Genomic DNA, 17,778 nt, shown 5'->3' with positions numbered 1-17,778 from the left:
AGATTGCTACTTCTCACCTGGGTAGCATGTAAGTATTTTGAACATTTTCTTCATAATTCACTTTCATTCTGATTAAACGCTTGAATTCCGTTGGGCAATGTCGCCTAACAGATTTCTAATCGCTCGCAATCAAGACGATGGCTGACCCCCTCACAATAGCCACGGGGATAGGCAGTCTCCTCTCCACAGCCTTGAGCATATCAAAATACACAATCGGAACCATAAGCTCCATCCAAGAAGCGCCGAAGCACATCAAGGCCATTTCGTCCGACACAAAGGCAATATTTGTTGTCCTTGGTACCTTATCAGGATACCTAAGCGAGGAAGACACCGCTACGGGAGTACTCCACCATGTGATCGCCGCCGACCTGAGAAATGTACTAACTAGCAGTATTTCCGTGCTGAAAGAATTGCAGTTTCTTATCAATGAATTTATCGGAGGGGAGCATAGTAATTCGAAGGTTGGCAAGTGGAAAAGTAGCCGATGGCATTTCAAGGAGGACCAGATAAAACAATGGCGCGAACAACTCGCTGCGCATAAAGTGACGCTCAGCGTTACGGTCGCAATGGCAAACCTGTAAGCATTCCGAAACACTATTCCGATCCTCAGCGCCCTTACTCACGAGCGCATCAATTAGCATCAACACAAACACAACTGTTGAAAACACGAGACGAATAGAGGACGAGGTTATTGAGCTTAAAACCATGGTGACCAGTCTGCTTCTTCGGATGGGTTCCGCCGAAGAGGAACACGCAGATCAGGGAGTCATTATGAACAACTATAACTCAACTATGCGCCGACTTACCCGTGATGCGGATTCCATCTTATCGGAAGCGCCATGGGGACGCCCCTCGTCACCAAGTATTGTGATTAGCTCAACTGGAGTGACAATGCGGAACAAGAACAGAAATTCCTATACTTATAGGTGTTCGGCAGACATGAAAAATCCTTCCTCCGCGACCAGCGCGAAAAGCTTTAAAACGGCACGATCCTCCTTAGCACCAGCTTCGATTCATAGTGTGCGACCTGATTCTTGCTGTTCGAGGGCCACCATGGCTTCGGAGCACGACCGAAATATTGTAAAGGCAGTCGGTATTTCGGACGATCATGAATCTACGGGTCCTATTCAGATATTTGTCAAAGGCCCCCTCGGTCGGACACATGTGCTACGCTTTGAAATAAGACCCACAGTCGACGAGATCTGTTCCGAAATACAGCTCCGCGAAAGCATCCCACCGGAACGGATCTCCCTAAGAATACAGGGTCAGGTCATCAAGGGGCACGGACCCCTAGATATTGCGAACGGAGCCACCATATACGCGAACATCAATGCCTACACATGGCAAAGTAAAGAAGCTCCTTCAGTTATAACTTCCGATATTAGCGACGATTTATCAGAGAAGGATCTAGAAGATTTCGAGTTAGAGATGGGCCAAAAGGCAGCGAGAAAACGGAAGCGGACTATAGGGTCGCTATTCAGCCTCCCTCGGCTGTCGAGCGGCAGCAGTACTATATATTCCATCGATTGGTACATACGACAGGAGCTCTTGGTGCAGAAAGAGTATTTTACATTTCTATCGCGTCGCTGGAGGAAATGGACGACGAAAGAAGGCGAGTGAACTAGCATCGCGCAGCGGGTAGATATTTTCTTCCGGATTTATTGGAACGACGGTCAGGTTCTGGGATAATACGGAGTAAGATGGGCTCCATTGCGCTGATATACAGCTTAATAATGCCGTCATCGATTTCTGACTGACGTCCGCTCAAGATCGCACAATGTGCTATCTAGTACGACATAGGTCCATCGAACGTCGTACGTCGCGCGTATAAAGCGAGATGATATGTCTTCGGTGATATTTAGTATCACTTTAAGAGTTCGGTTACGATCTGCCCCCGGATATCGGGATCTTCCATCGTGGAGTTGGTGAAGGAACCTCGGCCGAATTACATCCAGAAACCTTGTATGGAAGCAGTTCAATTTCCTAAACAAGTAGGTAGACTAAGATCGAAACAGGAGTTAGCTGCGCGATCCATAGAAGAGCTGAGAGCAGACGGCGTTTTGAGTTCGGATGAGTTGGATTTGGGATTGGTTGTATCCATTATTTGCTGAGTCAATCCCCTGTTAGAACACCGTATTCCCTGACCACATATGCACTTCGACATTGTGACATCACAACACCATGTCCGCTGCCGGTGGTTTTTTCTTAGTTGGGATTCGGTCTGAACCGTAGATTCTTTATGTAGGCACATAAATAATAGGTTGCTCGTCCTCAACTGTATGTCAGTTACCACATGGCCATATACTTCCAATTCGCCGGTCGCAAATATCGTCAATCGGGGACCACCTTCACGAAGCTGCAATAAGCGATCAACAATACCATGCACGTCCCAAACACCTTTAAAATCATCGCCCTACTTGCCCCGGTTTTCTTCCAATCGACATCGGGATGGTCGTTCACTCTTTACAACGATACGGGTTGCGGTAACTCTACGGCTCCCAATACAAACGGAGATACCGTGCAACGAACTGGCGATGTGGACTGTGATTCAGTTCCCAATGCCGAACAGCAGAAGTCAATCCTCGGTAACATTGCAAATGGTACTGAGTGCAGGATCTCGTTCTACCCACGAGAAGGCTGCGGTGATAAGGTCGCGTTCGGTCTCACTCAGTATACCACATCTTGTCTTTCTATAGATGACTTCACCACACCACTTGCTTATTTCAAAGCTACCGATTGCGCATGATTAATACCGATAATGATGATGAAGTGACTGGGCAGCTGGGTTGCGATAGGGCTTGGTTTTCGTGTTGGTGGTGAGATGGAGGGGTCATTGATTAAGATTGGCGCTGGGCATTGTTTTCGAGATATCCCTGGTGTTATGAAATCTTTATGAACAGTTAGCTTCAGCATAATGCGAAGATCTTCATTATAAAAAAGGTTCACGATAATGATTTTCAGGGGGGTTTACCCCTGGAATATGATGACATAACTAAACATGCTGACATAAACGGGACGACTGACAGCTGACATAAGTCAAATCTGAAGATGCTGGCATAGCAAATCTTGATGACATAATAAAGACGCTTACATGAGCGAAGCAGATGACATAATGAAAGCTTGCTGGTAGAACTGACCGCTGACATAATTAACGGATTCAAAGAATGCTAACATAAGTAGAATCTAGAATGTGCTTCGCCTACCTGAAGTTTAGATGACATTTTCTTCCCTCACAATCATTATTCATAAGAAAGTCGAACACTTGGTGACGAGAACGAGACTCGCTTCGTAAGCGCGGCGATAGGGTCCATTTCGGTTGATTTTAAACTCGCGTATAGTTGGATCTCATGGCTTAAGGAATTATGGAACGCAGGTCCTCGAGAGATATGTTGAAGTAACAAATTCCAATGACATAATAGATATGCTGACATAATACATATATATGGACTGGAGAAACATTTGAACCCTTACATAATTGAAGTCACTTATATAAGCGAGTTATAATGACATAATTAGCTCGCTGACAGAGCAATATGACATAATGCTGACATAACGAAACTCTTGGGGTTCCAAAAACGCGTTTTGACGCGACTTATCTTTTGTAATTCGGTTAATAAGTTGTGAAAAAAGTGAATTATTGATTTTATACTACGAGTTATAGTTTTCTTTCGTCTGGCGAGAAATTATCTTCAACTACTTTGTAGGCTCTTTCGGAGATATTTACATTGTTAGCTATGCCTTCACCAGCCATATCCGACGCTGATTTCTTTGCCGGACTCGGAGCCCAAAAAGCCGCGCGAGAGGTGAGCTTCAACATCACGTTTTATTTCCCCCAAGGCTAACTCAGAGTTCCAGGCTGTAGTTAATGGACAATTAATAGCGAAACTCAAGGACAATGGGGTTTTCTCAGATGACCAGATGGGGCCATTCAAGCGCCATGCTGTCGATTATTACGAGAGGAAAAGAGAAAATCCACAACGACCTCAGCGAAATAGTCGTAGTCACCAACGTGACGTAGAGGCGAAATTCGAAACGATTCCCCAATACGATTTTGTTCCCATGGTCGTAAATTATATAGAGAAGCATGTTTCCAATGATCGTTGCGTTCAGGTGTACGAGGATGTCATATCAGTCATTCCGAGTAGTTGGGAAAGGCAAGCATCGACCCTCGCTAACCCACGACAGAAGGTGGAGACACCGTTTTCCGTAGCTAGAGCAGTATGACCGTCTATAAACCCTTATTTTCATCTACAATCCTAAAACTAACTCGCCAAAGGCGCCTGGTTCTGTCAAATCTAACGCTCAGTTAATTGACATCCTCGCATCCGCAACTGACATGAGCCCAGGGACCGCGATTATGATTCGTGGCCAAATCACATTCTGGGACTCCAAACCACCTGGTAAAGACTCAACGTCGGGCATGTTATGCTGCGGGGAACGGACTGTCAGCGGCGGCCGACTCGGTCGCGATCATATGCTCAGCGACACGCCTAATCACTACGTCCGGGACCGTTTAATGGATTATATCAACACCGTGATTGAGGAAGGCAAGCAAGATAAAGCACGAAAGGCTGTATTTTTCGACCTGAACCCCGCCGAAATCGAAGAGTATGCAGATCTCATCAGGCAGAAGACAGAAAGAGATAAGCCGAGAACAACTGAGGAATCAATCGCTCTAGTCATGGGCGGAAAGCGTCCCAAATCGTATGGGGAGATGAATAATGTGTTAAATCTAGCCGATGCTGTAGAGGAAGTCTACAAATACATCGACATGACCCCCAGGCCCAGGTTCGGACGCCGTGGGTCCGCGGAGCCAATATACCATTCGGTCGTCCAGCTAGGTTTAAAAGAGTATACACCAGAAGAAGGCCTGTGGGTTGGTACAGATATCGACAGAGACTGCGACCAGATCCGCGCCATGATCGCGCAGCTCGCTGACGGAAAGGAGTGGACAGTCGACCAGTTCCGTTTAGCGCTCGGCGACGTTTCGCGGCAACAGCTAACTAACTTCCTCATCAAATGGGGATCTGAACAAGGGCAAAACAGCGTTGTATTCCCGCTTGCGTGGGAGTTCTTCAAGAAGCGTGAAATGCTCGGTTTACCGTTGATGAATACTCCGGATAACAGTCATGTCCTTCAGGAACGTAATAGTAATACACAGAGTAAGCGCCCGAGTGATAGTGGTAAAAGGGGCGAGGGTAGCAGGAAGCGCACAAGAAAAGCATAAACAAGGCCATCTCGGTGAGGTGATTCTGTATATCTAGTAACTGTATTATAACAACTAAACACTTAGGTACCTAGGTAGGCAAGACGGTAGCTGCGAAGCTTGTATCGTATCATTGGTTTCCTTTCGAAGGTATTTCCCGGCCATAGCCATCATACAATATCGATAGATACATCATCCATCATCATCTCTCGGCCCGCACACCACCAGCAACGGCTTTATTTCGTCGAATGCTTCCGACATACATACAGCTGGTAGTCCTTTATCTCTCCTTGCTTGGGGTCTCTCGTCCCATCCCAAATGTCCTCCCAGGTTACTCCATTGACCTTAAATGCGCAGAAAGCGTAATGTGCCTTTCCTCGTTTTCGCTTTCACCAGGATATAGTCGTCAACGCTTATAGGAAGCTCGTAAGCAAAATCTTTGTATTGTTCTCAATCACTCGACCCCGTATCTTGAACTTTCCTCGGTAGAATGAAGTTGAACGGAAGGCGGTTATCGAGAATACCCGGAGCAACGGGAGGGGAACGTAGAGTAGAAGTGTCAATGGAGGCTAACAAGGGGCAATTTGTTGCAAATGAGGCATTCATGCATGGCCATCAAGAGGACCCGCGGGGTGTCGAGATTGCAGGTAGACCAGAAGAACCAGAGTCCTTCTAGAGGTTGTTGAAAACGATATCAGTGCTCGCAGGCGCGCGTGCCGACTAAGTTACAAGCTGCTAACCCGCAGATGATGACAACTTCGAGTCAGGCCGGCGTAAATGCTTTTCGTAGTCACTAGCAAGACGATAACTGTTTCTGCATTCCCATCCGCCCCGTCGAGCGACTGATGCATGGTCAGCATGTTGAAAGCGCCCAGGCATGCCTCGGCGGCTTCGATTTGCTTGATGCCGCGGGAAGGATCCTAGAAGAAATAGAAGGGATACCGTGTAATCAAGGTACCATGCCAAATGGCATTGCCTCGTCTTTGACTTGAGTTGAAAGCCATCGTTCAGGTAAGTGTGCTTAGAAATGAAGAAGGTTGAAAGAAGGTCCGTTGGTTGTTTGAAGTTGTTGAATGGAGAATTGTCAATAAGAATGAAGTTGTTTTGGTTAAGTTCCGGTAATGGTGGCCAACACGATCAATAGCATTATTTATACTTATAAAACTGCTTAGGAAAGGGTTGTGGCCATAGATTAGTACTTTCTATTATTCTAGAGTGTTACTACCCTTGACTACGCAATGACTACGCGTGTGTTACATTAGAAACCATAGCCAAAACTTACCACCTAGCTTGGTGTATGTTTATATCGTCATTCCAACAGTCGTCCTTTCTATGTCCATTTGAAGTCTCAATTCTATCGCAGTTTGCATAGTTAGTGGGGAGTTTAATGGCAGGAGTTAATCGAGAACACAAGCACCTTTACCACAACGACCGCTGAGTCAAAGGAAAGCAAGGCGTACATAACTAGCTTCAGTGTCTAAAACCTACGAACGAATCATCGTACTAAGAGATAAAGAACGTGAGGAAATGAGACTTAACTAGGCTTATTGTTCATCCGATCGATCCTTTGACGTCTGATTTAGACAGGTAAACAATGCAATTCAAGCTCCACATGTCATAATCATTTAAATTCTCTCGTCGCATCGTAGAACATTCCATTCCCATTCGAGTAAGTTGCGACAATTCAAAAGTCTAACTACTAGTTTGATCGAGAGATTCTATTACGAAGTTACAAGCCAAATACTTTGACCAAAATGTCGGACGAAAAGACTTCACGCCCGACGCCTCAGTCACTCCCAAAACTCACTATCCCAACGGAACCCCGTCGATCGGACCCAGAAGAGATAACAATAAGCCGCGTAGATGACTTTCTGGGGTACTGTCAAAAGTACAAAAGAGCCCCTATCACGCATCTCCCTCTGATCCCACCTCCACCAGCCACTCACTCGGGTTCGGAGCCAGAATCAGCGGAAGGCAGCAAGAAAAAAGACGGTGAGACAAAGGAAGATAATCACGCTGACCCCGATGTGCTAGATACACTAGCATTCACCGAACATGAGTCAGACGAGCTCGAAATTAAGCAAGCGCTGCTAGAGGAGGCAAAGAAGCAACACGAGAAATGGTATGCAGAATTCAATGTCGATAAGAAAAGTCGCGAGACGTTGCAAAAATGTAAACACTGGCGCCAAATACGCGAGCAGTTAACTCTAGAGATTTCCATGATTTGGGGTCGTAGGGAGATTCGTAGGAACTTTAGGAGGGACGCGAATCACATTAAGGGGTTAGAGAATTGGTGAGTGGATACATCACTAAGGAGCCGTCGGGTAGTATATCACTGGTAATTAGGTAGGAAAGTTATTTGGTAAGTGAGTAAGTAAAGGTCTGGTAAGTTAATCGTTGGTAATTCACTGGGTCGATGGGCTTTGGTATGATCTACTCACTTCAACCTAAGGGGTTAGACTACTTTTCGGAACGGAATTATGATAGAGTATAAACAAAAATATAAAAAATTCATATTTCTTTTGTAATCTTGACTTTCTCTGTGTACCTTCTACCTAGGTAGTTGTCAGGCGAAACTTCCATACTAGAATATCCTAGTAGTCCCGAACATGACAAGGGATTGTGATTTCGACAATAGTTACCATATGAATTAATAATTCATGAACCATCTTATTGTCTTTTATTGTTCTATAATACGGAAGTTGTAAGAAGTTGTGAATAATTGGTATATATATCAGAGGTAAAATGTTGATTCTCAGCTAACCTCTTTTCCTACGTATCACAGTATTATCTTAATATCAAATTTCGGACCAATACAAACAAAAAATATTTGCAAACACCCAACAGTTAAGTTATCTTAACCTAGTTATCCTTGAAGCTACTTATCTTACTTACCTAGGTAGATATCCGAAATAATTATTCATTTAGAAAAAATGTCTGGAAGTCCATCTAACGAAACCTCCGCTTCCCAGCCCCATCGACAGCCATCTGCAGGGCCCGCAATCCCCCTTAGGCGGTACACATTGATGGACGCTCATGGCTATTTACATCGACCACCCCCAGAGTCCGCCCAGGAATCCTCCATTGGGTCCCCATCCGCCAATCCCGCCAGTCCTAGTAAAGAGGTTAGAGAACCAAGGGATGTCGATAAAGACCGTGTACTGACAGCTTGGAACGTCCGATGGCCTTTGATATCGGGCGACGTCGAGCAAGTTGGCCTCCACCGAAGAAACGCAATTCGTCGGCGCAGAACGACCAACGTAGCTGGGGACATCCAAAATCAGTCCACGCATGAGGGCTCCGGGGATTTCATGGGTGGCCTTTCACCTCCGCCCCGCAGCCACACAATGCCGAATCCCATGCACCCGGAGCAGACCATTGACGCTCTAGCTATAATGACCCCAGTAGCGCCAGCTCAACGCGGTACGTTCCCCCCTAAGCCACAAGACGCCGAAATCGACATCTCACTGGAAAGTCCGTTAGAGATGCTCAGGTCCGACCCGCTAGGCTTTTTACTCCAACGAGGAGTGCTAGAGAGGCGAGATTCGGAGGACTCGGGAGATGAAGTCTCCTTTTTCGTTCGATATTCTCCATCTACGAGAACCCCATAATGCTAATCCGCATCATCTAGTTCCCGCCAAAACTCCCCCTATAGCCAGCCCCACTTCACAACTACGCCCAGGGAGAGATCGAAGCATGACATCCTCGTTCGGTTTTCCGCCCCCTCGTCCAAGACCCCCTGAGCCACCTAGAATGTGTCCGGCCAATGAGTCAGCTCCCCACGACGTCACTAACGAGCTTCGAAACGCGATACAAGGAACATCGAGGCCGGTGAAGGTAACCACGGAGCGTCTGAATCGGCACTTCTAGAGCGGTTATGTGATGTTAGGGATGATAGACTCATCGAGAGATTTCTAATTGGTAGATCGCGTTTAGGTATTAGCGAGGTGCAATGGATTGACAGTCGGCGGCGCCGGTGAGCCCGTCTTTACGGCTTAGATTTATAGTCTGAATGGAAAACTTGATACCCAAAATATAGTACGTTTCGTGTTCCCTATTCGCATGTATATTAACGAAAACAATTGTTTGAGAACAATTACACCATGGCTCTGAGCCACTTCGTGGTAGTCGAGAGCGCAATCTTGGATAGGTAATGTCCGCCCGCATTCTCTCAGCTTCCCTGACGTGGATCCCGATGTCAGGCAACGAATCAAGATGATTACGTTCAATGGCCAATATAAGCCATTATCTCGAACGGTTACTTACCTAGGTAATTACCTAGGCAGTCTTCCTGTCGCTTAGATAAGATCGTTGTCTAAACAATAACAAAGTCTTGAAACATACCTCAAAGAATTGTAATTCCATAATGACCTAATAGTTCGTGAACCATCTCGCTGTTTTCTATTGTTTTGGAACGCGAGAATTGTCCGAAGTCATGGAAAATAAGTATAAATACCTGAGCCAGGTCGCCGATCATGTTTGACTGTTCTCTTCTCTCCACAACATTAGTTTTATACAAACCACCAGGAAAAACAACTAAAGCTTCTTAGCACCAGTATCTTTTAAAACGAATACCGAATTATTTAAATCAAGATATTCATAAGAAATTCATACGGATTAGAACATCATGTCTTACCCTCAACACATCATAGACATGGCACACCGCTGCCTTCGGGAACGAGAGGAGAAAATTAGGCTCCTCTCGCTCAATTCCAGCGGAGAGAAGACTGAGAATAACTCTCCTCAGTCTAATTCTCCTCAGCCTCAGCCTGAGCCCGAGCCCCAGTCCCAAGCCCCCGCCCAGCAGCCTCAACCTCCCAAAGAGGCTCAGCAAGCCGCAGCGCCGAAACGTCAGATTCGTCGCCGACATCTACCTGAAGTGAATCGGGAGATACAGGCTGAGGTGGCCGCCGACCTGGCGAGGTGGCCACTCATAACAAGGGAGCCAAGACAAGGATCGGCTCTCCGCAGGCATGGGGCCATGCACCAGCATTTCAGGGGGGTGCCGAACAACCACGCGTTCCGAGGTGGGTTCCTACACCGCAACACCCGACCTAGTCCCAACCAGGCGGAGACCGAGGATTCGGGCTCCCGGCGAACTAGCAATAGTTCGATCCAGAAAACGCCCCCCTCATACTTCGGAGGGAAGAAGAGCAAAACCCCTTCTCCCATCTTTGGGAAGGGGTCTAACGGTAACACCCCTCGTAGGCTAAGCGCCTGGGGTGAATTTGCCACGGACCCCCTCGGTGTATTGGACCGGCGCCATTACCGGGACTACCGCCACCATCCGTATTAAGCGGGTGGAGGTGGCTTTATTGTTTCTTTTGTGTTACTCTAGAATTCGCCGCCCTCAAAGGGTTCGATCATGCTATAGAATTCTAGTTCCCGCTCCCCTGCCCCAAGCCCCTGATCAGCTTCAAAGGACGTACTATTGACGATCTAGCACCGGACAAAAATGGTGGAAAGGCCCTGGAATGCAGAGCAGGAGACGTGGAAGCTCGTCAAGATCCACAGGATAACCTCTGACTGCATATAGAACCGCGATCAACGAACTCCGAGATCGTATACATATATCGAGGCAAACATTCGCATAGTACAGTATATGGTATTTCGTGGAGGACATTAGGCCCCTTGGTACATAGCGAATGCTTGATTGCGGATGGGATAGGTAAGTCTGCCCCAAATAGAATAGTCAATGGTAGTCAATAGAATGCTTCTACTTGAAGCTGAATATACCCCCAAACCTAGTAAATTTCGAATTCCCTGTCTGTGATTTGTATTTTAGTGAGTTCGACCGTTTGGTGTCCGTGATACTGAAACTTCACACTAGTCTACCGCAGTCTATAATGCAATTATGGTGTCGGAAGCCTAACCATATGAAGCGATACACCATGAAAAGATCAAGTTTTGGAGTTCAGGCCTCCATTCCTCAGAGGCCTCAATGATTGCTAGCAATTCTTTATCGTACATCTCGTAGTTACTCTCGGCTGGGCTGTGTTTTGATGAGAAGAAAGCGATGGGTCGTACTGTTCCTTGCTCGTCGTACTGAGATGGAACTCCACCTGTCGCGCCATCTGAAGCGCTCGTTTCTATGATGGTTCTCTTTAGAGGATTAAAGTGCGTGAGGATAACTATATGAAGCGATACACTAGGTATGAGAGATATTAGGAGACGCCCTTATCATAGTAACGGCCCTTTATTGCCGAGATAAGAACAAAGAGACTAGTCGTGTATGCTTACAACCCCTAGCAGCAGCGCTTTCCTTGAGCAATAATAGAACTATCTACCCTCTTTATGGTTGACCCCACGACAACCTCTAAGAGATAGCTATAAACCCCGACATTAGGTAACGAATCCACACCATAATGTTTAATAGCCAAGGCCTTAGGCAAGCCACTATACCGAACGATTAAATTTGCCGATACTTAGGTGAGAAGAGCTGTCTCAGTGCCTTTCTACGATAGGACGGGGGTGATAAGCCTCAGAGGGGATACCGTTTGAGGGAACGAGCAACGCGCAGGCGACACCATAGTCTGCGCCCGCAGCATGCGAGTAGGGCAGGATGTCTTCGAGTTGCAGTGAACGGGTAACCACGAGATCAACTATCAAAGCTTCAACCCTCTATATCCGCATCCACTAGACAGATACCACCCACCAAGAGCGTGCAGAACCATTGGACAACGTAGACTAACGGGAAGGTGAGATTGAGGAAGAGGGTCGTCGATATATCCGTGGGCGCATCGAAGTTCGCATTCAGTAGACACATTGACAAACGGCCGAATCGGCATAAGGCAAAGGCAACTATCCCCGATCTCTCGGTTTTAGAAGAATATATGGTGGGTGTTTGCCATATCGTATCGTACGGTATATCAGTAAACATTTAATTTGCAAGATATATATAAGCTCCCTTTGGGTGCCGACCCAACGACTCGGTAATGATCTAAACCAGTCGGGGAGTAACAGATCCAAAGTTCCGTAGATCCTCTCCACGACAGTCGCGGAATAGCCTAGTTTATCTCAGGCACCCCATCGACGCCAATATCGTCGGTGGCGTTTTCCATCTCGGGCATCATCGGCAATAGTTGTACCAGCTGATCCCTGCGCGGTATGTACCTACCTAGTACGGTAGGTACAGTAGCTGAACATCAGGAATGTTTGCTTTATCGTGCGAGGCTGATGGTATATGGTCTCCTTTCGGTTAGACCGGTTGACCCAACGCTGGGTCCCCGGAAAGAAAAGGGCTTGATCACATATGGGTTGCGTAACGAATCCCACACATTGAACGTCCGTGTCACAACTGACTGGCGTTGACGTACGTACCACAAGCGCCTCCGGCTGCTGGGACCGAAAATGAAAAGGCAATCAACGAAATGAGTCATGTAAATGAGCCTATTACGTAGTAGGTGATATCCTATTAATGGTCGCCGACTAATTAAAAAATTCCGAGGTGGTAAAACTCGGCAAGGCTTAGTTTATATAGTAGGTGGCAGCTGAATCTGGTCACCCCGATGAAGTATTCCTACAAGGTTAATACAGATCGGCGGACAATGCCAACGCAGAGCTTCTAGAGCTAAAAGAACAGACAAAGAATTTGTAGATATTGCCCCACATGAGCACGTACACAAAGTAGTGTCTATGTGAGCTGGTTAGTTAGACACGTACAAGATTGTCGAGCAATGTAATCTGAAACCGATGTCAAATCAAGACATGCCTCTCCCCGGAATAGCGGTGGAGAGCTAGTTGTACGTAGTAGGCGGGTGTCACGACGCCACAAACTGTCAAACAATGAGCAAGCCAGATCTATTAGGACAACAGGTCTATCATATGCAAGGCTAAGGTTTCCTATCCTCATCACACGAAGTAGGTGCCGTGATGGCAATCCTATGGGAAACTAGGAGGATCTTGGATCGTGTTTCGAAATTCCTGTAGTCATGGAAATCTGAGCACGAGACTAGTAACGCTGGCAAAGCCAACGGCCTCGCCCCGACAAACTGGTATTGGGTAGGCTTCGAGGAATCGATTCGCTGCCCGACGCTGTTCCTGCATTGGTAGGTGTGGCAGCCCGTTATAGTGCATGCAGCGTCAGTCTCCGGATCAATGGGCAGGACTAAGCTGTGTACGGACATAGTCAACGATGGTCAGCAGGATGGTTGCAATTCTAAAATACTCCGAAACCCCAGAAGGCCCCCGGGAGCTGGGGACGCTAAAAAGGTAAGGTATGTTCGGACAGGTTCGCCACCAAGGTGTTATTGTACGAAGCCTATTTGGGTATTTGTAGTGCGAAGTTCGCATGGTGACGGACGATTCTTAGTGTGAGCTTGCTTGACCGACCTGTATTAACGGGCTTGGCTAGAGCAGATTAGGTTGTTAGAGCCGGCTAGAATCAAGATTCCCGTGATAGTTTGATATTGGTATAGATTGCCCTGCCGAGGTAGGTAATCTCTTTTTTTTTTTCTTTAGATATTGTTTGAGTCCGAGATTTGAACGGAAACAAATTCTTTCGAGAAACCAAGAAAGACGGTGTTATGTGCATAAAAATTAATGACGAACGAGGCGTAACTTGCGATTGGTAGCTGCGGCAGCACGGTTACAAAATCCTTGCCGCTTATCTTGAACTTGAACTTGATCGTCCTTCTTTTCGACTGATCGTGGGTCCGGAACCTATTGTAACGCAAGTTTGGGATGAGGCGAACCAACCAACATGTGGTCGAAAATTATCAAGGACTTGTTGACGCCTTGATCAACGTAACGTGCGCGCAGATGCCAGTGGTAGATCGTAGAAACAGATTTCCACGTGTCGAACGACTGCGCCGCACATACAGCGGAATTAGATGCGATCCAAGTACGGCGATACGATATGTCAATCCGACTGTCCGAGAGCCTTGCGACGTTCGTAACCTAGTTGCCATTGTTGCTAATACAAATAGGGAGTAAAATCCAACCCCGCATCACATATATCCATGTTGATGTGGAAGTAGAAGAGTACTAGCCAAGCTTGGCTGAAGGAGGATCTTTAATAGCCCTGGGAGGTACTTATTCAATACTTCCCTGGCGGCCTGGTTACTCAAGTACACATATGAGGTGTGTGTGTACTAAACAAATGCTTCGGAGAAAACAGCCACTGCCGACGAGCAGGATCCGTGCTTACTGCATGTTGATAAGGGTGATTAATGGCGATGACGATGATTATGATTATGATGATGATGGATAACGGTTTTGTTTATGATGGCTGGATGGCTGAAGAAGACCTATCAGGTCCGGGATCCTATTTGGGATTGGCGATGAAGCATTAAGGAATAATAACACGCGTTCCCCTTGATGGTTGATGGCGAGTGTTTCATCTTGTTAGTTCATGTTTCGATAATTGGCATATTACTGGATGATGTGATGCGGTTGAGTCCTCCCGTTCTTCCCAGCGCCATGTATTCAGATTTTGCGGCATCTCTAAGCGCCCGTCTAATAAAAATACGAATATGTTGAAACAAAACAAAATAGCTGCACAGAGCCTTGTTATTTTTCTTTTCTAGACGCAATATAGATTGAAAAATGCAACACTGCCACTCGCTTGGGATGTCGAATTTTTCCTAATGCTTCATGCGCAACACACGCCTTAGGTCGATGTTTGAAGCTGATTCGTACAAGACGGGAAATTTGATGTTGTTTTTTTCAGGAGTCTCGTTGCAAGTACATTTCGAAAATGCATTATCTCGATAGCATGCAGCAGCTAACTGTAATTGTCTGCCCGTGCTGCCATGCGGCCATGGTGCATAATAGAGAAATTTGTGGAGTCGGAGACTTTACACCGCGAACCCTTGAACCTTACTTCTTGATGTACCCAAGTAGTAACTTTTTAAGTCTTGGACCCTTGCCTGTTCTTTTTGCCCCTGGTTACCCCTGTCAGACAAAGCCTTTATTGGTTGCCGAATAAATGCAGGCGTTCCTGGATAACTGGAGAACCATAGAAGGGAATTTATTCCGTTATTAAGTCGTTTTAATTACCCGCTAAAGGTTAGTCGCTTCAACTGCTCGGGTAAACTAGTATAAATATAGTAATTAGATCGTTGGTAGATTTACTTTTTAGTTGCGTTTTTCTTATATTAATTAATTATGTACATCTGCATGGTTTCTGTAGTAAAGTTCTTACGAGAGATTTTACGCGAGAAGAACCTCTCACTTAATAATATGAAGTCATGGTTCATTTATTTTGCTCACCACAGTTCTTCACATCATTGCAAAGTAACAAAAGAGAAAATCCCCTCGGACTGGCCGGTCTGGTACCATACAGTAAGAATTGTATGCTTCTTCTTTTTACCTCTGTTTCATATCAATCCTATGCTTGAAGGTTGTCGATCATCACGAGGTTGTTTCATGAAATAAATGCACTAGCGACCGCACGAGCCGTGACCTCTGCATTCAACCCTGAGGGTACTTCCCCATCCCGTCCGATATAGTATCCATGAACCCTAGCTAGTCTTTCGGTAACAGTTCCTACTGTCGCATATGACGGCAATAGAGGTGGCTGGTTCTCCATAACAGCATGGCTTCGAGAAAAGGTTAGGATCATAACATGACCTTTCGAATAAAAGTTGTAGAATCAAATGGATTAATTATTAACAATCCGAACGTTATTGACAAGGTTAAAGGTGATGCTGTAACGCCTTTGCGGAGGACCTACTTTATACAGTTTAAGTGATACCAATAAGAAGATTAGGTACTAAATTACAACGGAGTTGCCCCCCACCATCCATTACCATTACCACCATTACCACCACCGCACCTGCAGACCTGCACTCTTTTTTCCACACTTCCCACACGCACCTTCCACCTAAATTCAGTCCAATCCATCCACAAAGAAAAAGGGAAAGGTCCACGTAATAAACACATGTACATATACCTCCCGTGGAATTAAGTGCATTGCGTGCGTGCACATCTGAGTTTATATAGGAACATTCGAAGATCTTAGCGATAAATCTTGTTACTGTGACTCGATATAATTATGTGTGACAGACAACATGCTAGACCGCTAGACAGGAAGGGGAAAAAAGTCAAGTGGTACCCCCTGGACAATAGAGTAAGTGGTGCACACCATCATTGATATCATCTATCATCATTCGTCAAAAAGGGAGAGAAGGGAAGAAAAAGAATAAAAAGGAAAAAAAAGCAAAGAGGCAGGTCGAGACCCAAATCACCTGATGTTACTTGCATATCTTGTATCAAATAGGTCAAATTAAATGGAGAGTGGTTGAAGTGCACAAAAAAAAAACTTTTATTGTGAATGGACAATTGGGATTTCTTTTTTGTTCATCACCTGCAGTTAACACATTGTAATTATTGCTTCAACAATTCCATATACACGGGGGGCGAGAGATCCATTGATATCAGAATTTAGAATTTAGAATAATTCCCCATTACGGCGCTAGTCAGCAATTAAGACAAGTACGCCGCTTGGTACCTGCCGCCGTTGTATGTCACCACGTTAAGTACCTGCCTAGGTACTTGCTTAGGTACTGCTATTATTCCAGCTCGCTTCCGTTTTAATCAATAGCGTCGAACTCTCCCTTCTGTTTTTGTACATAGAGCCGACTAACCAACCGAATTGATTTTACCTATCATTTTATCGTCCGCCGGTACCTATTTTGTACCACTACCATTACAACCACTACACCACACCTAGCACTAACTTTACAATACTACCTCACCCTATTCTTCTCTTTCCCCCATCCCGCAAAATATCCAGAGACAGAAACAGAACACAGAGAAATCTTGTCTCCCTCCCCTTTTTTCGTACACCACACCACCCACACATACAGTCCAATCCATCCAATCCATACATACACCCCCGACCGACCGCCTTACGCCCTGTCGCAGCTCAGTCTTCTTGAGCGCCGACCCCTCTCCTCACCCTCTTCGTCCTAGTCTCGTACAATTTCACAATTTCACAATTTCTAGTACGATTTCCAATCAATTTCGTGCAACATCAAGCACGACCTCTTCGGGAGCCTATATGTCTTAACGAAGGTCTATCCGCGTGTTGTGTTGTGTGCGTGCGACTCACATCTTTTACCCAATTCTGCGGCTAGTTTCGTCGCAGCGCAACGCAGCGCAGCCCTTTCAATCGCCTGCCCGGACCGCCCTACGTTGTCAAACCCTCACTTATATACACACCGAACGATCCATTATTGATATAACTCGAGGGGAGAAACATCATTCGAGTTATAATTCTCTTAATTGGCCATAAACAAAACACCCGCATAGTTTCCTAGCATTTCGATTTCGTCGCCGACAGTTCAACCCGAGGCTGTCGGCGTATAATTAAATACATATACACCTAGTTACTCGATTCACACAGCGGCGGATAAGACTCACATATCCCTTGCGGGAATCCGAGTCAACGACCCTGAATACTCAACGGATCGAGGTCCATCTGGTTAAACCACGTTAATATTGGCGCTCACTGGCACGTATCGCCGACTTCGACTCCGATCTCCTGTTCCTCACCCGAGAAAACGAATCGTTACGAAATACACCGATAATAACTTTGGTACCTAGCTACGAAATCACGAAGCGGAAAC

General features: G+C 46.0%; 6 protein-coding genes across 6 annotated transcripts; all 6 read left to right on the top strand.

Annotated features, from left to right (window-relative positions):
• The first annotated feature begins 67 nt into the window (after positions 1-67).
• On the top strand, positions 68-1,950 carry F4822DRAFT_343904 (uncharacterized protein). Its single transcript, XM_051455847.1, has 2 exons — positions 68-577; positions 639-1,950. The coding sequence occupies exons 1-2, from the start codon at positions 138-140 to the stop codon at positions 1,618-1,620; spliced, it is 1,422 nt and encodes a 473-aa protein (XP_051311200.1). The 5' UTR covers positions 68-137; the 3' UTR covers positions 1,621-1,950.
• A 430-nt stretch (positions 1,951-2,380) lies between these two features.
• On the top strand, positions 2,381-2,746 carry F4822DRAFT_432276 (uncharacterized protein; the record flags this gene model as incomplete). The annotated part of the gene is made up of 1 exon (XM_051461626.1): positions 2,381-2,746. The coding sequence occupies one exon, from the start codon at positions 2,381-2,383 to the stop codon at positions 2,744-2,746; it is 366 nt and encodes a 121-aa protein (XP_051311199.1).
• An 878-nt stretch (positions 2,747-3,624) lies between these two features.
• F4822DRAFT_413003 (uncharacterized protein) lies at positions 3,625-5,385 on the top strand. Its single transcript, XM_051459006.1, has 3 exons — positions 3,625-3,803; positions 3,856-4,218; positions 4,277-5,385. The coding sequence occupies exons 1-3, from the start codon at positions 3,735-3,737 to the stop codon at positions 5,225-5,227; spliced, it is 1,383 nt and encodes a 460-aa protein (XP_051311198.1). The 5' UTR covers positions 3,625-3,734; the 3' UTR covers positions 5,228-5,385.
• Positions 5,386-6,960: 1,575 nt separating this feature from the next.
• F4822DRAFT_432274 (uncharacterized protein) lies at positions 6,961-7,503 on the top strand (the record flags this gene model as incomplete). Its single annotated transcript, XM_051461625.1, has 1 exon — positions 6,961-7,503. One exon carries the CDS (start codon positions 6,961-6,963, stop codon positions 7,501-7,503), a length of 543 nt encoding a protein of 180 aa, XP_051311197.1.
• A 636-nt stretch (positions 7,504-8,139) lies between these two features.
• Positions 8,140-8,817, top strand: F4822DRAFT_432273 (uncharacterized protein; the record flags this gene model as incomplete). The annotated part of the gene is made up of 1 exon (XM_051461624.1): positions 8,140-8,817. The coding sequence occupies one exon, from the start codon at positions 8,140-8,142 to the stop codon at positions 8,815-8,817; it is 678 nt and encodes a 225-aa protein (XP_051311196.1).
• Positions 8,818-9,833: 1,016 nt separating this feature from the next.
• F4822DRAFT_445370 (uncharacterized protein) lies at positions 9,834-10,615 on the top strand (the record flags this gene model as incomplete). Its single annotated transcript, XM_051463371.1, has 1 exon — positions 9,834-10,615. The coding sequence occupies one exon, from the start codon at positions 9,834-9,836 to the stop codon at positions 10,500-10,502; it is 669 nt and encodes a 222-aa protein (XP_051311195.1). The 3' UTR covers positions 10,503-10,615.
• Between the last annotated feature and the right edge of the window lie 7,163 nt (positions 10,616-17,778).

Source organism: Hypoxylon trugodes, assembly GCF_022578975.1.
Source record: "Hypoxylon trugodes strain CBS 135444 unplaced genomic scaffold F4822scaffold_8, whole genome shotgun sequence".
Classification (NCBI taxonomy): domain Eukaryota; kingdom Fungi; phylum Ascomycota; class Sordariomycetes; order Xylariales; family Hypoxylaceae; genus Hypoxylon; species Hypoxylon trugodes.
The sequence above is the reverse complement of the archived record's forward strand: the minus strand, read 5'-3'. Positions and strand labels throughout refer to the sequence as shown.

What these genes read in the sequence shown, in the direction of transcription:
- F4822DRAFT_343904 (XM_051455847.1), top strand. Translation starts at nt 138, where the DNA reads ATGGCTGACCCCCTCACAATAGCCACGGGGATAGGCAGTCTCCTCTCC. An exon ending in ACGGTCGCAATGGCAAACCT is followed by an intron (nt 578 to 638) that starts GTAAGCATTCCG and finishes CGCATCAATTAG; the next exon opens with CATCAACACAAACACAACTG.
- F4822DRAFT_413003 (XM_051459006.1), top strand. Translation starts at nt 3,735, where the DNA reads ATGCCTTCACCAGCCATATCCGACGCTGATTTCTTTGCCGGACTCGGA. An exon ending in CCCAAAAAGCCGCGCGAGAG is followed by an intron (nt 3,804 to 3,855) that starts GTGAGCTTCAAC and finishes TCAGAGTTCCAG; the next exon opens with GCTGTAGTTAATGGACAATT. An exon ending in CGTTTTCCGTAGCTAGAGCA is followed by an intron (nt 4,219 to 4,276) that starts GTATGACCGTCT and finishes AACTCGCCAAAG; the next exon opens with GCGCCTGGTTCTGTCAAATC.